The sequence below is a fragment of the Zingiber officinale genome, chromosome 5A, assembly GCF_018446385.1.
Source record: "Zingiber officinale cultivar Zhangliang chromosome 5A, Zo_v1.1, whole genome shotgun sequence".
In the NCBI taxonomy this organism is placed as follows: domain Eukaryota; kingdom Viridiplantae; phylum Streptophyta; class Magnoliopsida; order Zingiberales; family Zingiberaceae; genus Zingiber; species Zingiber officinale.
The window spans coordinates 141,300,796-141,321,716 of NC_055994.1; the positions used below are offsets into that span (position 1 = coordinate 141,300,796).

Consider the following 20,921-nt stretch of genomic DNA (forward strand, 5'->3'; position numbering starts at 1 on the left):
TCTCTCAATACCAATGCCTTTTTTGTAATCCATATATAAGAGTACCAATGATTCCTTGTTGAATCATTAGTAAAAAGGATTGTCCACTTGGCAACATCCTACATTAATTAATATTAAGTTAATCGATTGTTTAGGATATATAATTAGTAATCATCAAAGAAAAAAAAAAGATAAGATAGGCAACGTGAAGCATCATGAGAATAACCAATGCACAACACATGCCACCATCATGTCTTGCTATGCAACTAAACAAGCATCTTTTGCCCCACAATGTGCAAGCCACTTCGTGACCTCATAAAATTTAGTTAATTTCTTTAGATTAAGTACTTAATTCTAGTTCATTATTTTGTTCCGAATCCTCAAACTCTAGTGACCACTTAGTCAGAGGGATAAACAATTTGTTTATATATAAAATCTAAACATTCTTTTAAATAAAAAGAATAATTTGTTTAATTAAAAGGAGAAGCAACACCACGTCATCCCGCGGCATGACTTGGAAGGCGACGACGGAGCACGGAAACGGTCATATAAAATGGCGCCAAATGTAGCGCGGCAAAGCAACGGCCAAGCAACCTCCATTCCCGGCTGAGCTGTGACAGCCTTCGCAAACGCCCGCACGTTTAATGAGTCTTTTTGATCCGATCGAATTAAATTTTTAATTCTGAAACAAAGCCCAAAATTATAATTGTCTACGAAGAATAAGAAAAATAACAATAAAATGCCACTACATGATGAGCTTTTAGGAATCAAAAACGCCGGCTTTAACCGCGACGCTCTTTTGCTCTAAAAAGCTGGCTTTCTCCTCGATTTCTACCATTGATCCATGTCTCCTCCTCCTCATCTACTTCCCTGCTTAGATCCATGCGGAAACAAGCGCTGAGAAAGGAAACGAGAGAATATTTACCAAAAAGGTTGGAGCTTTTCTTGATGAATTTGGCGAGATTTTGATCGATCCTCGCTGTCTCTAGTTATCGCTAGTTTGATGCTTTGTTTTTTTTTCTTTCCAGGAACTTGTGTTTCTGTAGTTTTAACAGCAAAATTTAGCATCGAGTGCGCGAGCAAGATGCTTAAGGATTTTTTTTTTTCTTTTTGTCATTCTTTCTAATCCTTGTTCCAATGTCTCTGTTGATAGGGATTTGTGGCTGCAAATCGGTTAATCCATCTCTTCTTTTTTCTTGAGAATTGCACATTGAGTTTGACTTATATTTTCCTTGTCGATCTTCATCATCATCATCCACTCTGTCATTTGTCTGAGTCTGAAGATTCAGAAATCAGCCAGTGACCTCCTTTGGCAGTTGAATCTTAAGTTATTGCGTAGCTGATATTGAATCTAGTGGCAATAGATGATTAAGTGCATATGAAGGATCACATATTGGAGGAATATCTTACTTTTTTCGACTCCGGTAAAATGGATAAATCCCACAGATCGGCACCGAAGAAGCATGGAGATGGTAAGGACTCAACTATCAATGCTGCTCAAGTTTTCATTTCAGAAGAGATTGAAGAGTTTATTGCAATTTATTCAAAAAAAAAAAAAATCTTCTCTCTTTACTCTCTTTGCTAAGTTCTTGTCGATCATGGTAGGTTTCGAAGCTCCCCGGAATAGCTTGGACATATCCAGTGCATCTAGAGGGTATCACTGTGTCACTGGAGATGTTCAGGTAAATTCTCCACCTTGTATTTGCATATCATGCATATGTTATTGTCAAATTCTCGATCTAATACGAGTACTCTTTGAACAATTGTCCCAATGGAAACTCTACGAAGAGGTTGATTGATGGAGAGACATCTAGTTCTAGGCAAACAAGTGATAGATCTGTTGGACCGAGTGTCGTTGCCCGATTAATGGGAATGAACTCAATTCCAGAACAAAGTCTGAAAGTTCACACAAAGGAACATGAAATCTATAGATCAAGAAGATTGATGGAAGCAAGCAAAGCCACCGTGAGTTCTACATCCTCTAGGGAATCAAAGGACAGCTTACTCGTAAATAGTAAAGGAAGACATTCAAAAGCTGAGAGCAGAGGAAAGCCACACCGACGACAACATCCACAAGAAGAGCAGCTGAAGAAGTTCAAGGTGGAGTTTGAGGCATGGCAGGCTTCCAAGTTATGGGAACATTCAAAGCAACTGAAACATAAGACAGATGGAGATGGCATGGATTACCAAACCCTCCTTGCACAAGAAATTCTGTGCAAGGAAAAAATGGCTAAGTATTTGGATACCAATAAAAAAGTGACCGAAAAGAATCCCACCGGCCTCATAGCTCAAGGAAAACAAATAATTGATACAAAAGAAGAGGTCAGTTTTGATTGCTTCCGAGTTACTAAGACTGATAGGAAACAAGAGAGAACTAATTCAGCTACACGAATAGTGATACTGAAGCCTAATTTTGAGAGGATTGACGGCGACGAGGAGCAATTAGCTGCATCCTCTGATCAGTTTGGGAAGGAAAATAGCATGGAAGATTTTCTTGAAGAGGTGAAGCAAAGGCTCAGAACTGAAGTTCAAGGAAGGAGTAGAAACAATTTTGTATCAAGAGGAAATGTAGTGAGGACTTCATTTGATGAAAGCGCGATGAATCCAAAACAAATTGCTCATGACATAGCAAAACAGATAAGGGAAAGTGTGACCAGAGACATGGGAATGAATCTGTTGCGATCAAACTCAACTAGAACTGTTAGGAGTGACATGCAAATTAGTCCGGTTGACTCACCGGAGTTCATTGGAAGAGATATGAGGAAATTTCTATCCCAGAAATCAAAGAATGTGCTAAAAAATGAGTTACTTTTGGAGAATCCTTTAACTATCCATGGAGATTCAGGTGCTTCCTCCAACAAAGGAAAGAAAATATCAAAGTTGATATCTGATTTCTCAGACAAAGTGAATGAATCAGATCCAAGTCCAACTCAGAAATTTCTGACAATCAACTCAGATTCAGAACCACAACGGAACCTGATCAGATCATTTTCTGCACCAATGTCTGGAACAGATTTCGGGAAGCTCCTCTTAGAGGACCAGCATATTGCTTCTGCTCAAATTCACAGGAAGCATGAACCATCTGATAATAATTTTTCAGAAACAAGGAAACAAAGAAAGGATAGTTTTAACTTGAAAGGAACAGTTTCCAATCTAAAACATAATTTAAATCTTAAAGGAATGTTGTTTGGGAGAAAGAATCAGCCAATAAAGGAATCAACTCAAGGCAAATTCATTTCAGTAGACAAAACAGCCATGGCTCAGGCAAGGCTGTTCTTAACTTTGTCGAAACTAGTTTATCTGCTATTAGCAACTTGTATCATTGTTTTGATGCAAACTATTTGTTCTCAGGAGAAATCTACAGAGGTGCCTTCCAGTCCAGCATCTGTATCAAGAAATTCTGAAGAGTTTTGTAGGCAAGACAACCCGAGTCCGATATCACCACTGGAGGTCATGGAATACCACAATTCACCCTGTATCTCTGAAGAGTTGAGTTCCAATGCTCCAGGAAGAGGTAGAAGTTATCATCTGTTTTGAGTGCACTTAATTCAAACTAGAATTGTGTTCTCAAGACTTGAAGTTGTTTCATCTTATCTAAAGTAGCTTTTGTCACATGCTATAATCTTAACACCTCTATTGCTGAACTAGATTTATCAGAAAATCTTGAGCATGGTGGAGCTGAAATGACAGTAGGAGAGCAGCCTCCAATGCAAGAAATAACTAACATGGAGAACAAGGATGCGACTCACTTGCATGATATCCTTGCAACTGCTGGGTTTTATGAGGATGAGCCAATCTCATACCAAGATTTTGAAATGGAAGAAGCATACAGCAAACGCGGCAAGGTGGATACTTATTCTTCGATACCTCGCAATGATGATGTAACTATACGACACAAACTTCTATTTGACTTGGTGAATGAGTCTATGCAAAGTCTGCTCGGTCCGAATCTAAAATGCTCCATGTTCAAGAGATGGATTCTAGGCCCAACTTTCTCATCACAAGGAAAAAGATTGTTGGAAGACTTGTGGAATCAGATTCAGTTGCTCTTAAATTCCTCAGTTGATGGTTCTAATGCTCCAAATAGCATGGTGGCTCAAGATTTGAAGATGACAACTTGGCCAACGATGTCGTACGAAGACATGGATGTTGTAGGAAGGCAGATCGAGAGGGTCATTCTACTGAACTTGATCGACGATATTGTGAGAGAAATGTGTCTTCGGAGCAACTAGATAGAAAATAGGTACTAGGGAAAAAGCTAATTGATTGTAATGTTTGTGCAGTCCTCTTCCATTTAGAAGAATCTTTTCCACATTGCAGCCATAGTAAAATAAATTTTTGAGGAAAAAGTTGATTGATGTTGTAGTGAGAAAGATGACTGGCTAAAATGGGAAATTGTATGTGTGAATCATTGGTTTCTCTTGCTTAACTAATTGAAGACTCCTAAGAAACTAGCATACTCTTGGAAACTAAATGGGCAAAAATCAAAAGGGCTTCTTCCTATTGGTATCGTGAAGGGAGTGCCCCTTTTTTCCCCTTTTTTCTTTTCTTTTTCTAAAAAATCGAGCAGTGCTTCATCCTATATTTTATTTGAAGAATATCTTTATTCCGAGTAACACTTCAGGGGCATATAGGTTCCAACATAGAAAAATTACTCTAACTAAACAAAATTAAAACTACTATATAAAAAATACTTTTATTATCAACTCTATTAAAATTAGTTAAATATTATTATAATAATTATGATTCTTAATCATCATCATTGTAAATAATGAATCAGATAAGATCAAATCTGAAACGACTAATTTCATCCTATAAAAATTTTTCATTGGCCGCTAGTATGAGTTGGAAAGGACTCGCGGCAAACAGTTCAAAAACTCAGTATCCAATGATATAATAATCAACTGCTATAATAATATTGATATAATTTTTTTTTTCTACCTGCCGTTTTTTTATAAAAGCATTTTAAATCCATTCTAATCTTGTCATTAGGTGGGGAGACAACGTGGTTTGAAGAAATATTACTCCTAACAAATTGAAGTTTAATCCAGCATTATTGTGGTACGACTAAAATTTAACTAAAATTAAAAACAATTTCAAATTCAGAAACTGTCTTTAAAAACTAGCTTAAATTGGACTGTGTTTTTTTTTCTTCAATTTTTTCATAATTTAATTTTTCTAAAAAGGTTTTGGTGTCTTTGTTCGTTTTCTCCACTAGTTTTTCTACTTTCCTACGCGCAATTTGGCTCCGAGTTGGAGGTAGACGAACCAGCCGCCGGAGCGAATTCGTCAAAAGGCTCGCCTTCGATCCACCGTCTGCGTTCTCCTTGGCTTGCTCCGGTGGTTGGTGTTTCCGATTTCCCCCGCTTTGGATTCTTCCGTTGTCGATTAGAGAGGATGCTTCTGTGGTCTTGATTGCAAACAGATACAAATTCGTCTCTTTGCTTATTGGCAACTTGGCGCATCCTCTGGTGGTCAGTTATTGAGGTACGGATTCAGTAGGTTTTCCTTGCTGGCGGTCGAAGCGATTTGGCTGATGGATGCCGTTCCTGAGAGTTCACCGGCGCGAAATCTGTCTGATGGGGCTGCCGATTTGGATTTTCTGGATCAGTTTTTCTCTGGAGATGGCTGGTTGGAATTTCCTGAATTCCTTGATGAATTCCAATCTGATACGCCTAAATCCATCAGCCCCTTCAACCCTATGAGCTTTTCGCCGCTTTTTGAGGTCAACGATAACAACCCTAATCCGGGTATGCTGGAGACCTGTTATCGAGAAGGCATAGGGAAGCCAGATGCATCTACGTGTCTTCCCGGGGATGAATACATGAACGAGAATCTAAGCTCGGAGACAAGAACGAGTTGGCAGATTCAACCAGGGGCTTCCAGTTTCTCTGTGGAAGAGAAAATCGTACGGGTACTTGATCACTTCAAGGAGATCCAAAGGGATGGAGAAGTACTAGTTCAGTTATGGGTGCCTGTGAAGAGAGGAGACCAGATGTTTCTTACAACGTACGGTCAACCTTTCTCACTCGACCCGAATTGTGAGAGACTTGTAAACTATCGACAAGTCTCCACCAGCTATCAGTTCTCAGCCGAAGAGAGCTCTGGAAAGGCATTAGGGTTGCCTGGTCGAGTATTTATAGGAAGATTGCCTGAGTGGACACCAGATGTTCGATACTTTAACAGCTATGAGTACCCACGTGTGGACTATGCACAGCGGTTTGGAATACGTGGAAGTATAGGAATTCCTGTTTTTGATCATGGTCGTCGTTCTTGCTTGGGAGTTGTGGAAGTTATCATGACAACTCAGAAAATAAACTACACGTTTGAGCTTGAGAAAATTTGCAATGCTCTGCAGGTTATTCTTTTCCATTCTTGTTCTTTATTCTTAAGCTTTTATGATCTCTCCTTTCGAATTATCCTTTTCAGACTGAAATAGTATATTTCTATCTGCCTCCTATTCCAGAGTTTTTTTTTCTTGTTTGTCTCTTCGAGTTGAAGTTTGTTTCGTTTTCTTTGTTTTGTGAAATTTTGCTGAAAAATGCTAAAATTTGCAGGAAGTAGATCTTAGTAGTTCTTCAACAGTGATTGTTCCACAGATTAAGGTGAGCTAGTAGAGTGCACAAGTATCATGATTGAGTTCCTATTGATCATAGACGCTGATTTTTTTTTTTTTTTGCCTGTTACTAGGTGAGTAGTGATTCTTACCAAGCAGCTGTATCTGAGATTCTGGAGGTCCTAAAAACTGTTTGCAAGATTCACATGTTACCATTAGCTCAAACTTGGGTACTATGCACACAACAAGGTAAAAAAGGCTTCCGCCATTCTGATGAAAACTATAGGGAATGTGTCTCCACTGCTGATGCTGCTTGTTATGTAAATGACCCTTCTATGATTGATTTTTATGAGGCCTGCTCTGAGTATCACTTGCTAAAAGGACAAGGTATTGTTGGTAGAGCTTTCATCACAAATCAACCATGCTTTTTTCCGGATGTTACCACTTTCAGTAAGACAGAGTATCCGCTTGTTCACCATGCAAAGTTGTTTGGTTTGAAAGGTGCTGTTGCAATACGCCTTCGGAGTATTCTTACTGGAAATGCTGATTTTGTATTGGAGTTCTTTCTCCCTACAAATTGCTTACTGATTGAAGACCAAAAACTGATGCTTGCTTCATTATCAAGAACTATGCAACATGTTTGCCAAAATTTAAGGGTTGTCACCAATAAGGAGCTAGCAGATGATTCGACATTATGGGTAAATAAAATGATTCCTCCAAACTTTTTGATGGAAAGTTCTTCGCCTGAAGCAGAACCAGGTAAAATAGATCACACTGTCACTACTATTGAAGGTCAGATAACAAGGATGTCTAGGGATGTTGCACCTTTATCAAATACAGAAGGAGGCTTGAAGAAAAAAACAAGCCAAGATGATCATAAGGATGAAATAGAAAGATTTGGTATCATAAGGGACAGAGATGATGTTGAAGTGATATCAAATGCACTAAATATATCTTCAATGCATAAGCAGCATCCAGTAGACATGGGCAAAGATGATAGTGATAATGAAAATTCTATGAATTTTGGTAGTAGTAGTAATCCGGTGGTGGCAAAGACAACAGCAAAGAGGCACAGAAAACCAGAGAAGAATGTCAGTTTGGAAGTTCTTCAGAAATATTTTTCTGGTAGCCTGAAAGATGCTGCAAAGAGTGTCGGTGGTAAGGTTCATTCTCTATTGGAAAAGCCAACATGGGTTAGATAATTATTTTTCTCCTTTAATTTTTTTTATTTATGTTTCTTTGTTTAATAACTTCCTTTTCTCAACAGAAAGTGTCATGACTAAATATAGTGATACTAAATTTCTTCTTGTTCTTTCTTTCTCTTTGTTAAATAAAGTCATACATTGATTCCTCAAAGGAAACTTTGATTCTGATATGATGGAACATAATACAAATTAGTTTCAATGGAAGCGTAAGGATCCAAGATCTTAGTGTAACTCTTGAGTTGAACTCTTCCTAGCTAAGTGTTGCTTGTGTTGTTTGGTTCTTTTGCTGCATATTTGTCAACTTGGAAGTGAAGACTAGGAAAGGGAAACAACATTATTAGATGGTAGCTGGTGCCTAGGTGGCCTGTATTAAAATGACAAAAAAAATGGATATAGGATTCAAGTGCACCAATGAGTCCTTGTTTCTTCAAATTTGGATATAGAAATTATGAAGAGAGATGTACAGAAAAGATAGGGTTGCTGAGATGTGAATGTTGAGATGGATGTATCATGATACAATAAAGAATGAAATAAAAAAATATCAATATCCGAGATCAGATAGGCGGAGCTATGCCACAATGATGATAAAATAAGAGATATAAGTTGAGATGGTGCAAACTGTAAACATGTCAAAAGGTGAACAATTGATTATAGTGACAAGAGTTAAATCATAGTTGTAAGCAGTAGGAGACCAAAGAAAACTTAATTTAACAGAATAATGATTTTATTAATTTAAGTATTACATTTGATGTAGCTTTCCATATTACATTTGATGTAGCTTTCCATAGAGATAAGCTCTATGTAACTAATCCCAGATCATTGGGACATGATGATGGAAGGAAGCACAATTGGCTAAAAAGGATCACCATAGACTACAATTTTTTGCTTTTAAGTTATCTATAATCTGACTACAACTTGGGGCTTACTCTTGGTCATATTTATGGTAGTTTAGTTTTTAGGGGAAATTCCATTTACCACAGATTTTACATTTTTAACAAATGGCCCTCTAGAGTTTTTTTTAATTAAAATGAAAATTTTCTTAGTTTTTGTGATGGTACCTTACCAGGTTATATGGATGCCCTTTCTGTCTCTACTGCTGCAATGATTCAGTTATTTTTCATTTCAACTATACTTGTGGGACAAGTTGCATAGTTCAATCAATCTGACTAATGATACTGTTGTCTATTAACTTTTCATGTGCTAGTGTGCCCTACTACACTTAAAAGAATCTGTCGGCAGCATGGAATAACTCGTTGGCCTTCCCGGAAGATAAAGAAAGTAGACCACTCTTTAAAGAAACTGCAGGTTGTTATTGACTCAGTTCATGGAGCTGATAAAGCCATTCAACTAAGTTCCCTGTATAAAAATTTCACAACAGTACCCATCTCAGAGAAGAATTCATCAGGAGACTCTCAAGATAGAAACTCGTCAGGAGATTTTCCAGTATCCAAATCGATCCAACATGACTGTCCAAATACTAATCAGGACGTAGATGCTAGATCAAGTCATCACCATTCATCATCTTCTCACTCATCATGCAGTCAAACTTCGACTCCAAGTCTCTCATCTCCAGGTGGAGAACAGCACTGTATTCAGATTGCTAACCCTGGAATGAAGCAAGAAGAAAACCATGAGAAAATTAGTGGTATTCCTCAGGGAGCAAATAGGGAGATGGATTTGCATCTGTCATCTCAAAGCACATGGATTTATCCTAATGAATTTCAGAGTCACAAATCACTTGGAGAGCATTATTCTTCTTTGGAGCCTACTGGAAATCTTAAAAGCAATTGGATGATAGTAAAAGCCACATATGGTGAAGAGAAAGTTAGGATACGATTAGATCCTAGTTGGAACTTTGAAAAGTTGAGACATGAGATCTTGAAGAGGTTCAATATAGTTGTTGAAAATTCTGTGAATCTCCATTACGTCGATGATGAGTCGGAGTGGGTTTTACTAACATGTGATGCAGATCTTCAGGAGTGCATTCATATATATAGATTGTCAGATGTTCAAACAATAAAAATTTCTGTCCAAGAAATTGGTACTCATGGACCATAGCATCTCCATGTAACATCTGATGGAGTTCATCATTTGGAGGCCAATCTGCTTTCTTCCAGCTATGGAATTTTTCAATGATGGCCTGATCTTAGCAATGATCTGTGACCATGTATCTATCAGTGTGGATTGTTGGCCATGGACTCTCAAACACATGCAATGCTCCATGCTGAAATGCTAATGCTCATTGAGACCGTCCTGAATATGAAACAAAGTAGCACGCTGATACAAAAAGTGAATTGATCGCTTAAAAAGAATTTATGGAATTAACTATTCTTCTAACAACTTACAAGATAGATTCCTTATGCTCATTCTCAAGGGGAAAGACTTGTTAACAATGTATAAAGATCAAAGGCAAAATAAACTATAGATGCAATGGGTTTCACATTTATCATGCTTGCATCCCGATTAAAGATCCAATTGGTTGTTAGCATGAACTTTGACAGACAATTACAGAGATTGTTGGATTTTTAGTGTGCTCCATTGATTCAAGATCAACAAACTCCAGAGTCATGATGGTAAGCAGAAAAAATAACATCCTCAAAAAGGATCTGAACAGATGCTAATACTGGCTACTGGCAAGGTTACAGACTATGAACGAGTAATTCCAAATCAACAGTTATCCAAATTCAAACGCATTGGAGTATTGCTCAGTTTTGTGCAATAATTTATCTTGATGCAATGTTAATACTTTTGTTTAAGGTCCATAGTATTTACAATTCGATTAAGTTCCATGATTTCAGCGGCGTTGTCTATTTCCAAGGTTTTAGATATTTGATATTGACGGATAGATTTACTATGCAGTTTTGCCAACCAAAATCTGAGCTCTAGTTTGGTAGCTTGATGGAGACATGGAGTTTGAGAAATGTCCTCACAGAGGAAAAAGAAGCGATGAAAAGAAGCAGGTGAGCATCAGGAGGGCTACTGGAGCTCCGTCTCCTGTTTCTCACTGGAAGAGACAAGGGATCTGGAACCTTCAATAGAACGATCATTCACTCAATGGACTTCTCCTACTTGCACAATGCCATTGTCCCTGCTCTGATCAAAAGAGAAGTCAGTGTAAGATGGTTTGCTGATGGAAATGTTGATTGAAAATAGATTCAATCAACATCTAAAGACACCCGATAGATTTGTTTCTTTCATCATCACTATTACTTATTGGAGCTGAAACTTCCATGCACAATGGTGGCAAAAAAGGCGAATACACTCGTCTCAGCGCCCCCGGAAACTTCCATGCACAATGAGGCTTCAAGAGTTTGTTTTTCGTTTTAATTTAAAATCTTGTGAGGGTAGTGTTCAGATGGTTACAAGTCCAGGAGAGAAGAAGAAGCTCGTATTGCCGAAGCATGAGTGTGGTGCCTGAGATTCTGGTCTGGGCCAGTAAGATGGTCTTCCTTCGAGTGGCTTTCTCGTTTACTAAATTTGGATCTCTTTATCGTATCAGTGATGCGCAAAGTTAGCTGGTGATCGGAATAATGCCGATATTAACTCTGTGCTTTGGCTGGCTATGGGAGGTACACCTTTGTTATGGCTTTTCTTCTCCACTCCCTTTTTAGGATGTTGAAGAGTTATCAATGGGACTGTATAACTTTGTTGAGATTTTGATCCGTGAAACAGGCTTCGGAGACTGATGTTTAGCTATTTCTTTTTTAAGAAAACGAGATGAATTAATGGAAGGACTACGAATATGAATGGGTCGATGCAAGGATTCATTCATCCAACTGCATGTAAACAAATATAAATACATAAATCAAAATTCAGACACCTGTTTCATCCATCTTCATCATTTCATCCATTCATTGTAGTACAGGCAAAGACGTGTTTGACAACTGATGAGTTATTTCACCCCACATGAATGGCGACTTCGTCTTCATTCTAATGTCTAACACTTGGAACAAGAATTCTACCATGATATATACAACAAATGATATTTACAAGAATTGAAACTAATATTAATCAACAATAAGATTAGCTTTTCGTTCCATTCCGGATTCATTCAACCAGCGCAATCGACCCTACAATATTAAATTACCTACAAAAGCTTCAGAGATTCTAAAATTCACAATTTGAAACAGTTGGGAAACAAAGTCATTGTGCAGGTATCTGATGATATTGATAGCACTGCACGTAATCAATTCAGTATGAACTGATCTAAGTAAAACACATGAATAATTGGCAATAAGCCACCGAAATTAAGGAAACAAAACTGGCAGTGCCAGCATAAATATTTGAATTTTAAAAAGAAAAAAAAACATTGTAATAATAAATTATTTTAAAAAAGTTAAATCTGTGCTATTCTAGTGTAAAGAGAAACTACCTCACTCTATAGATAAAGAACTCAACATGCCTTGACTAGTGCCTATACATGAGATTGCAAACTGAAATATGTTGGTTCGAAATTTGTGTCCCTGCAACCTGTATACCCTGTTTCAATCGACTAGGACAAAATTACTCCAGATACACATCGTTACTATAAATATAAGCAATAGACACCTATGCAAAAAAAAAAAAAAAAAAATGGAACTACTTACCTAATGCACCAGGAACAGATAATGATGTGCTGCCATCTGAGAGGTAGAAAGTGTGTTTGCGGCAAATGTTCACATCTTACACTGCACCAAGCTCATCGTGATGCAGCAACAACAGCAGCATAAGTGGCAACATATACTCGAAAACACTCTTGGCTTAGAGTACCGCAACGTCTAGACTGTAACAAACAGGTGGACTCTGAAGCATGTAGTATTTGTCTTGCTACGACAATAAACTGAATAATGATTGAACAAATGTGAACTCGGGCGTTGGTATCAAATTATCTGTTCCATTTTCAAACTGTGACTGCCGAATAATAAAGAGATGACAAGAACATATTGGTACCTGCAGGCTTGGAGCATGGAAATTGTTCTCCAGATGTTTGCTCCCCATACTACCGCAAAGACAGCTTCTCAGAACTTGCCAGTCAAAATAATCATGAATGATTGGGCTTTCACCTCAGATCACTCAGAGCTGTTTGATGTATTTATGTCGTCACTCAACATCATTCCAGAACCATTCAGCCTAAGTTCACTCCATGATTCTGGGTTGCTTTTCAGAAACTCCAAAGCCCATTCAATACTCAAATGCATACCCCTACCACTGCAAACATATGAAATGGAGCTAACTCGTAGCTATGTCAAATGACTCGTTCACTTTTCCACCAAGCATCTGTTGTCATACACTATGCTGGCAAATTTGGATCCAGTACCAAGATGATTTCATTCCTTGCTTAGGAAGGGCATAGAATCCATTCGGAACACCTGTCATCATTCTTGGCTATCCATCCTTAAACAATTTACTGTATGGAATTTAATTTTTATCAAGTGTTCATTCCTAAGTTAGTGTCTGTGCTTCATAGCCAATGAGTCACTTCACTTGTCAGGCCTCCCCACAATTCACTTGTAAGGCCTGTTTATCCATGACATGAATTGCTTTGCCTTTTCAATATAAGGTAGAAGATCAGGCTTTCAGACTTTGTAAAATCTCAGGGAGGCCAACCAAATGAAAACTCAATAAAGTGATGCATAATCCTACGACCCTCTTGCATCCTCTCCAGCCAATCTTTGTTTCTCTTCTTCAGTTTGCTTGTTAAGAACCTGATATAATTTCATGGTATTAGCAGAAAAATTTTCCACAACTTCAAAGACATGTCCCAGACTTGACTGGAAACTTATGACAGTCGGCCCACGATCCTCATGTTCAATTGTTGGCATCTTGTTCTCGCTAGAAATTGTAAGTAATTTCTTTCTCTGTTTAAGCAGTTCTTGTTCTTCCATTTCAATTGACCTTAGTTTGCTATTCTTATCTTTATTTGTTAACTGCCTCTGCTGCTGCACAGCTTTGTGCTTTTTCCATATATTTAGGACATTATCGATAAATGACTGTGCTGCTTTAATAACTTCCATTTCAGATACCATATCTATACTGGAGGACCAGTAATTGCAGATAACGAATACAGGGGGTGCACCTAATCTCCCAGGAGAAAAAGGAACCTCTCCATCATCAGTAACCTCAGGCTCATAAGCTATACCTTTCCTTAACCATCCATTCAAAGCGTTGACATACATCTTTTGAGCGGTAACCCAAATAGAGAAATTGGCAATCCATTCAGCCATAACCAATTCTAAATGCTTTATTGTCTCCAAAGCATCAGGAGGCTTTCCTCCAGGCACAGCAGAGTCTAGGTTTTGTGCTTGGGATATTGCTTGATGCTGAATAAGATGGCATTCTGACATGACTCTCCACATTTCTTCAAAACTGCAAGGTTATTGTGACAATAAGAACACATTGCACCTTTAAGATGGATAAAAGTGAAACAGCATGAAATTGAATATTGAGACAATTCTGCAGTAAGATCTCACAATGCCACATACAAGCTGATATGCACCAACATTAAGATAGATTATATCAAACAGCTCAATGAAACAAATATAAATCTCATATTAGATTACCATGTGGATTATTTTCATATTATAAAATAATGGTGAAACAAGGTTTTGATAACTCATCTTTAGAAGCTTAACGGAAAAGATAAAAATCACGTACTACTTAGAATGTTATTTCTCTTCATCAAAATTTAAAAGGGCAAGAAAATAAAAGTTGATTCACATTCCTCGTAACATACACAAACCTACAGTGATATTGATGCTTTGCCCCTGATCAATCATAGAGGACATTAACTTCACAATTTGATAATAATTACTAATTTTAGGGAATCAATAAAGCTCTAGTTTACACACAATTGTGGCCTCAAATACTAATATCACATACTGAGATAATTTGTTCTTATCTCACCAAGATACAGCAAACGTCCTTTTCTCAGTATCATCAGAACATTAGAATTAAAAAAAAAATCATAAGGTAGTAGACATAGCAAATGTTTACCAGATTGAACAACCAATCAATTAATTAGATTAATTTCAAGAAAATGCAATAGAATTAAGTGTATCAAGGGAGAATCGAAAAAAAGCTATTAAATGAGCAACAAGAGAGTATAACATCCTCCAAACAAATGGCATAGCAAATATGATAACCAAGTGAATATAAGGAACTACTTTATATTTCTTTCTTTACAAATATAATGAACTCCAAGCAAATAATTCGTCAAAATTGAGAGTAAGTCCAAAAGTACCAATAGAATAATTGTTTGAAAAGACTCGATATTACTTCAAAATTTATTTATTTATAGATAAAAAGATCAAAAGGGCATAATGCAGAGACCCAAAGATGGTAACAGACCACAATAAGAAGCATAGGAAACCAAATAAAATTTTCTGCCTTTAAAAGAATGTACATCAAGGAATCACAAAAGTGGAAACAGTATGTTACTAAGAAATCACATAGATGGGTAGCCCCTCAATCCTCATTGTATAAGAAAAACTCTTATGACCATGAAGGGTCGTCCACAAGACATCAACACAAAAAAATATGCAACAATTCTTCCCAAGTAGCGATTATAATGACTTTCTACCCAGAGATATAAACTACATTAATTGGAAATAGTTAAACACATGGTTTAAAATCTCGAGCCGTATCAGAGTTTTAATTTATGACAAGAATAATACAATTTCGGTACTGTATTGTGCCATGTTAATATGATTTCAGTATTTTTCAATATAAATATATTAATTAAAAATAAAAAATTAATCTAAATATTTAAATAATTAAAAAATACAAAATAAAATAAAATAATTGTTTTAAAAAGAAAATACTAGATCGCTATGCCTCCATATGATAAATAAATAAAAATTTCATTATATATTTTCAGAATTAAAATAAATAAAAAAGTATATATTAAATTAATGGAATAGTTTTATTAGACTTTGATTAAGCCTATTTAAATTAACCTATTTAGATTATCCTATTTAAATTATCCATAGTTAAACATACAAATTCATATCACATTCAATTAAAGTAACTCAGCATGGCAACACTGTTTTATTTTTAACATAACTACATACTCAACAAGAGTATTTCAAAACAAAATAATATATATAAAAAGAGCGACAAATACATATTACATACCCATTGATAATTTCACAGACTCGTAACCAGAGTTCTCCATCCCTTAGCTGATTAATTTTATTTGAAATTGTGCCCGCAACCTGAATGGATATTCTTATCTTTGTAGATAACTTTCTGATGGAAGTTTCAACTGCCTCAAGCTTTTCAGCTTCTGCACCCCTTTCACTCAAGTACCTCAAGTCTTGACGTTTTCTTTCATATTGAACTCTCATCTCTTCTTCATCCTACATATAAGGTTAGCATAAAGTCATTTAAGCAAGACAAGCACATACCTTTCCAACTTGAGTATATGAAAATAGCCAAGGAACAATGACTCCTCAAACAGTTACACATAAAACTTCATCAAGACAACCATAATGAAAGCTTCAATGCAACATACATAATTGCCTTTTGCAATATTCACAAGGCGGATGCATTATGTATGTCGCATGCAGGAATCCTGCAGGAGGATTCCTGCAGTTCACATCTTCAAAAAGCTAGAATATCAGGGTTGGTCCAGATACATGTTCTAAGTATATTAAATATAGCTGAAACAATGTGAAGGTCAATAAACACATATAGGCTAGACTTTAAAAAAAAAAAAAGATGAATTTGACAAAAATGGCATCGTGATGGATTAGATCAAGGAACATGCCACCAAGTTTAAAGATAATTCCCATTTGGAACATAGCTCAGGTATTGCTATGACAAATAATTCCAAATCAAACAAAAAAAAAACCTGCAAGTTTAATATCAGAGGAGGTATGTAAAGTCAACTACGAATGGTCCCAACCAACCAGATATTGGTTGAAAACAATAAAGTAGAATAACTGGAACATTAAATTAATTAAACTTTTGAAAAAAGACCTGGAGAAGTAATCTGAAGGGGGAAAAAACCTCTCTGAGAAGTTTGGTCAATGGAAAAATTATAAGTCTTTAACTATTATTTAAGGAGATGATAAAAAGTATTTTTTATTTCCTATGATAGCCAAAGAATTATTGCTTTAGACTATCTAGAATCATTAGCTTCCCTGGTTTCACCTTTGATCTGCTTGTGGTCAGCCGGTTCCATATAAATATTAAAATCAAATGACATGACTACTAAACCTCAAAAATATGATCGCTGTACTAACCATGACTTCTGCAAGAAGCTTTTGTTCCCAACTGTAGAGTTTCTGCAATGTTGATGAAAGACTGTCATCTTCTTCATATGACAGATCTGCATTGGTCGAAGTTAGAGACAACCCGCATATCATCCTCCTGACAGAAACTGTTAAAAAACAACAACAATATTAATAATAATAATAATAATAATAAATAAAAGAAGCAAGGTCCACTCAAATTGCAAACTACGTGTCCACCTTTGTGAGAAGATTTTTTTTTCTGATATAGAGTTTTTCCGACTTCAAGCATCTTGGACGCCTGCTCAACCGATTGCGAAACCCTATCAAACTGAGTCTTTATCTCTTGTACGATCTCAGAATCATTCTGGTAATTTCGGGAAACTGTAAATCCTGCAGAGCGCCGCTCTGCAGGTTCAGCCACCACACTCTTCTCAATCATGTGAATCTCATGCTCCGAGCTGCTCCCTGCCTCCACTGGCTTAGCCTTTCGTTGGGAAGCATCATCAGCACTGTTTATCTCAACTTCTTTTGATCGCCTAGCAGTCTTGCCGGAGTACGTTGCATTCGCACCATTCGCAGAGGCTGATGTGGAAGCTGTGTACTTTGGATCGCCATATGCTTCCTTGACTACCTCCCGGTCTTCATCTTCTAGATCAGGGATCCCTTCCTCCTCTCTCAACTCCCTTGAGCTACGTCTAGGCGAGTATGGCGCAAAATAATTATCAAACGATTCAAATGGGTTCAAAAAGTCGAATGCTGAAGCCGTAGAAGTTGGAGGCGGTGGAGGCTCCCGGGAAGTAGGACTCCCACTTGCTGCCATGGCTGGTGGTGGAATGTTTGGAGGTGGCGAAGAGAAACCAAAGAACCCACCACTCATCCCATCCCCGTAGTTCATGTGTGATTGGTAAGAAGGATAGGAAGGGTAAAAGTTGGAATTTTGAGGAGGATATGGGTAGCCATAATAAGGGCCAGCCACGGAAGCTGGTTCATCGACGGAGCCAAAACGCACCGGCTCGGAATTTGGAGGCTGCTGCTCGTGGGTGACGGACGACTTCGGGCCCTTTTTCGCATAGTTAAGGTTGACGTAGGTTTTCCCAACGGCGGCAGAGTCATCCGCGGGCAGGTGGTGAAGCGGAGAACCTCCATCCGAGTGAAATGGAGAAATATCATCCGAGTCGGAATCGGAGGGGTGGAAATTGATGTGCGAACCAGAGTGAGATTGAGAGTGGCCGTGGACAGCGGCGAAGGGAAGGGACACAGCCGCTGCAGCGGCGGCGGCGGGGAGGGGTGAGGGCGTGAATGGCGGAACAGGATCACCTTTCCTCTGGGAAGGTAGTGGGAGGACGGGGGATGCCTGATGGGGCGGCCGGGTGCCGTATAGGAACTCATGGAGGGCGACAGCGACGGATTGGAGGGATCGAGCGTAGGCGGCGTGAGCGTCGGCGAGGTCGTATCGATAACGGATGGCCTCGGCAAGGAGCTGGGATCGCTGGCGGCAGAGAGACACCGCGGCCTCCTCCTGGAGCTTGGAGCCTCCGCAACCCATCCCGAGGCGAACACCCCAAAATCCACCAGCCAAGGCAATCCAACCAGCGGAAATCACATCAGCGGAGTCTCTCCGGAGGAGTAGCGGCCGTGTTCGGCAGCGATCGGAGAGATTAGGGTTGTGCGATCGAAGAAGGACAAAGATTCCGCCGTAGAAGAAGAGCGAATCATGACATCGTCGACCGCGTCGTAAAAGCGAATTGCTATTTGGCTTTTTGATGGCGGTAGGAATTGCGTAAAGATGAGAACAAAACAAACACACACACAAAATAACGAATGTAATTATTCGGTACGGGCCTAATAAAATATTCCCTTTGTGCCACGTCATCTTGACGCCTCTCGCGCAGCCATTTTTCCATTTTAAAGTTTTGCAATGCCTAGCCGCCAGCTAGACACTATTCCGATTCGAAATCGATAGATAGCTCCATGGTTCCTAACCAATAATTTGTGGAATGTCGAATTATAATTTATCATCTTGAAAATATATATCAATAAAAAATAAATCATTAATATTAGACATATATATTTAAATACATCAATACTTATATATTAAAATTAATATTATCTTATGATATTAAAACAAGTTTTGAAAGTTAATTTATATTCTTTTAAGAGTAAGAATAATACTTAAGAGATGTTATAATAATATGTGTTTCATCAAAAATTCTCCGTAGATGTTTAATTGAGAGTTATCTTAATAAACTCGGTAGATTATCAATAAAAATCTTTTTTGATTTAAGTAATCAGTGATTCCTAGTAATGAGCAACTCTCACCATGTCAGTAATTTAAAAATATATTTTGAAATCAGAAAAACTTATAAGCGTGGGTTTTTTTTTCTATTCTCGGGTTAATAATTTTTTCTCTCTAAACTTACTCTCAACAAACCGAGCATCTCCTGCGGCCTTCGCGTAAGGTTTGGGTCCCTACGTGGTTGTTCAACTCCCCCGCCTTCGTAGAGGAGATCGGATCCTCTATCCTCGTGTCCCATTCAATTTTTTTTTAAAATTTTTTTAAGCTTCTTATTGTGCCAATGAAATTTTGCCCTTAGGATTTAAGGGTTGAGTTATAATATTAAGCACAGAAAAATTTTAAATTGAAAAAAAAACATATGAAAAATGATACCTTAAGGACCTTATGCGCCGTATACTCCGTGCACATCCAAAAAAAATGATTTGAAAATTTATGTGTGCTTAATACTATAACTCAACCCTTGAACACTAAAAGCAAAATCTCATTGGCACACAATCGAAAACTTTAAAAAAATTCAAAAAAAAACTGAATGGGACTCGGGGACAGGGTTTTTTTTGGGGGGCAGAGGATCCCTGTTGCGTCGATTGAGGAGGAGCATGGCTTTGCGCCTACCAGTGGCCTTGCAACTCGGAGTTCTTCACATGGGTTGTCTCAATGCTTGGACGATACAAGGAATGACTTTAGCGTTTTCGACCTCGACTCCCTCCTCGGTCTCTTTGATGATATCAACCGTGATGGTGCCTCCTTGGGATTCTGCCTCTTGACAAGTACTTTGGCCACAACCCCCGCATCCATTGTCATCCCCCTCGTTGAACAAGCGATTTATTATGTATTTTTGGCAACAAGCCTGAATATCGACTTGAAGAGGACCCATCGCCAACTCACCAACTAGGGAAGAAGCTAACAACTAATTACTGTGCGACGTGATCTCTATCCTGTCCCTTGGAAGACTTCTTGTAGCTTTGCCCGTGTCATATGGGGTCCAGAGGTGGCAGAGGTATAAGCGGGTGAGGCGAAGAGAGACGATTGAAGGAGGTACGTCTGTCAAAGTAAGATTTTTAGAGGTAGGGTGACTACCAAATTAGGGTTTTCGATTGATTTTCATGTTCCGATGAATGTTTTCCAATTCATTCATTGGATTATGAACACCGAATTTCTTGCTTTCAGATTGATTTTTGCCATTGTCATCGCTTGTTGTGTCTCCTTTGAAATTCTAATGTCTTGAAATAGATTCTGAGGGCAGTTTGCATTTAGACACTAATGTTATCGAGGGAAAAATTGGCATGTCCAAGAAGAGGGTGTACGCTTCCTCTTCCTCGAGGAAGAAGCAAGGGTAAATTAGTAAAATATTAAATTAGATTGTTGCATTAACTAAGTTGAATTAAACAATATTATATTATGTTTTATTCTACATAACTAAGGTTATACATAATAACTTGAACCAAACACACCCTATAAGTTAATAACCTTTTTTGAATGTCCTTGGACAATGATCTAGCGATAAGGTGTTTGACAGATTAATCAAGCATTCATGGTTTGATTCTTAGCTATGACACATTGTAGTTCATTTTCCTCTAATTGGATGAAAAACCTGGGGCGTTGGTTGTTGGCCAAAGAGTCGTGTGCTCTTTCGGAGAGCTGTGTACACTTCCCGTTTTACCCTGATTGTC

At 37.9% G+C, this 20,921-nt stretch overlaps 4 protein-coding genes across 12 annotated transcripts; 3 read left to right on the plus strand and 1 right to left on the minus strand.

Annotated features, from left to right (window-relative positions):
* Positions 1–780: 780 nt before the first annotated feature.
* LOC121980096 lies at positions 781–3,395 on the plus strand. The gene is made up of 5 exons (XM_042532063.1): positions 781–911; positions 1,133–1,451; positions 1,585–1,661; positions 1,768–3,322; positions 3,388–3,395. The coding sequence occupies exons 2-5, from the start codon at positions 1,358–1,360 to the stop codon at positions 3,393–3,395; spliced, it is 1,734 nt and encodes a 577-aa protein (XP_042387997.1). The 5' UTR covers positions 781–911; positions 1,133–1,357.
* LOC121982145 lies at positions 3,332–4,341 on the plus strand. The gene is made up of 2 exons (XM_042535061.1): positions 3,332–3,493; positions 3,628–4,341. Exons 1-2 carry the CDS (start codon positions 3,433–3,435, stop codon positions 4,209–4,211), a joined length of 645 nt encoding a protein of 214 aa, XP_042390995.1. The 5' UTR covers positions 3,332–3,432; the 3' UTR covers positions 4,212–4,341.
* Positions 4,342–5,222: 881 nt separating this feature from the next.
* On the plus strand, positions 5,223–10,979 carry LOC121982146 (protein NLP1-like). Of its 3 annotated transcripts, none has more exons than XR_006112011.1 (5): positions 5,223–6,337; positions 6,537–6,584; positions 6,670–7,693; positions 8,945–10,497; positions 10,600–10,979. XR_006112011.1 is itself a non-coding variant. In XM_042535062.1 (4 exons), the coding sequence occupies exons 1-4, from the start codon at positions 5,516–5,518 to the stop codon at positions 9,796–9,798; spliced, it is 2,748 nt and encodes a 915-aa protein (XP_042390996.1). In that variant the 5' UTR covers positions 5,223–5,515; the 3' UTR covers positions 9,799–10,979. The 3 variants fall into 3 exon arrangements, 1 of the variants encoding a protein (XP_042390996.1); XR_006112012.1 differs by having other exon boundaries at positions 8,945–10,313; XM_042535062.1 differs by having other exon boundaries at positions 8,945–10,979.
* Positions 10,980–11,535: 556 nt separating this feature from the next.
* LOC121982147 (protein ALTERED PHOSPHATE STARVATION RESPONSE 1-like) lies at positions 11,536–18,710 on the minus strand. 7 transcript variants are annotated; one of them, XM_042535066.1, is made up of 7 exons: positions 17,193–18,710; positions 16,965–17,101; positions 15,853–16,076; positions 12,670–14,085; positions 12,327–12,502; positions 12,113–12,219; positions 11,536–11,827 (listed from the first exon to the last, which is right to left on the minus strand). In XM_042535066.1, exons 1-4 carry the CDS (start codon positions 18,499–18,501, stop codon positions 13,359–13,361), a joined length of 2,397 nt encoding a protein of 798 aa, XP_042391000.1. In that variant the 5' UTR covers positions 18,502–18,710; the 3' UTR covers positions 11,536–11,827; positions 12,113–12,219; positions 12,327–12,502; positions 12,670–13,358. The 7 variants fall into 7 exon arrangements, with proteins under 7 accessions (XP_042391000.1, XP_042391002.1, XP_042390999.1 ...); XM_042535068.1 differs by having other exon boundaries at positions 11,536–11,810; positions 12,327–12,559; XM_042535065.1 differs by having other exon boundaries at positions 11,536–12,219.
* Between the last annotated feature and the right edge of the window lie 2,211 nt (positions 18,711–20,921).

What these genes read in the sequence shown, in the direction of transcription:
- LOC121980096 (XM_042532063.1), top strand. Translation starts at nt 1,358, where the DNA reads ATGAAGGATCACATATTGGAGGAATATCTTACTTTTTTCGACTCCGGT. An exon ending in ACCGAAGAAGCATGGAGATG is followed by an intron (nt 1,452 to 1,584) that starts GTAAGGACTCAA and finishes CGATCATGGTAG; the next exon opens with GTTTCGAAGCTCCCCGGAAT. An exon ending in GTGTCACTGGAGATGTTCAG is followed by an intron (nt 1,662 to 1,767) that starts GTAAATTCTCCA and finishes AACTCTACGAAG; the next exon opens with AGGTTGATTGATGGAGAGAC.
- LOC121982145 (XM_042535061.1), top strand. Translation starts at nt 3,433, where the DNA reads ATGGAATACCACAATTCACCCTGTATCTCTGAAGAGTTGAGTTCCAAT. An exon ending in TTCCAATGCTCCAGGAAGAG is followed by an intron (nt 3,494 to 3,627) that starts GTAGAAGTTATC and finishes TTGCTGAACTAG; the next exon opens with ATTTATCAGAAAATCTTGAG.
- LOC121982146 (XM_042535062.1), top strand. Translation starts at nt 5,516, where the DNA reads ATGGATGCCGTTCCTGAGAGTTCACCGGCGCGAAATCTGTCTGATGGG. An exon ending in AAATTTGCAATGCTCTGCAG is followed by an intron (nt 6,338 to 6,536) that starts GTTATTCTTTTC and finishes TAAAATTTGCAG; the next exon opens with GAAGTAGATCTTAGTAGTTC. An exon ending in TGCTGCAAAGAGTGTCGGTG is followed by an intron (nt 7,694 to 8,944) that starts GTAAGGTTCATT and finishes TTCATGTGCTAG; the next exon opens with TGTGCCCTACTACACTTAAA.
- LOC121982147 (XM_042535066.1), bottom strand. Translation starts at nt 18,501, where the DNA reads ATGGGTTGCGGAGGCTCCAAGCTCCAGGAGGAGGCCGCGGTGTCTCTC. An exon ending in AAAAAAATCTTCTCACAAAG is followed by an intron (nt 17,102 to 17,192) that starts GTGGACACGTAG and finishes GTTTTTTAACAG; the next exon opens with TTTCTGTCAGGAGGATGATA. An exon ending in GTCTGTGAAATTATCAATGG is followed by an intron (nt 14,086 to 15,852) that starts GTATGTAATATG and finishes ATAACCTTGCAG; the next exon opens with TTTTGAAGAAATGTGGAGAG.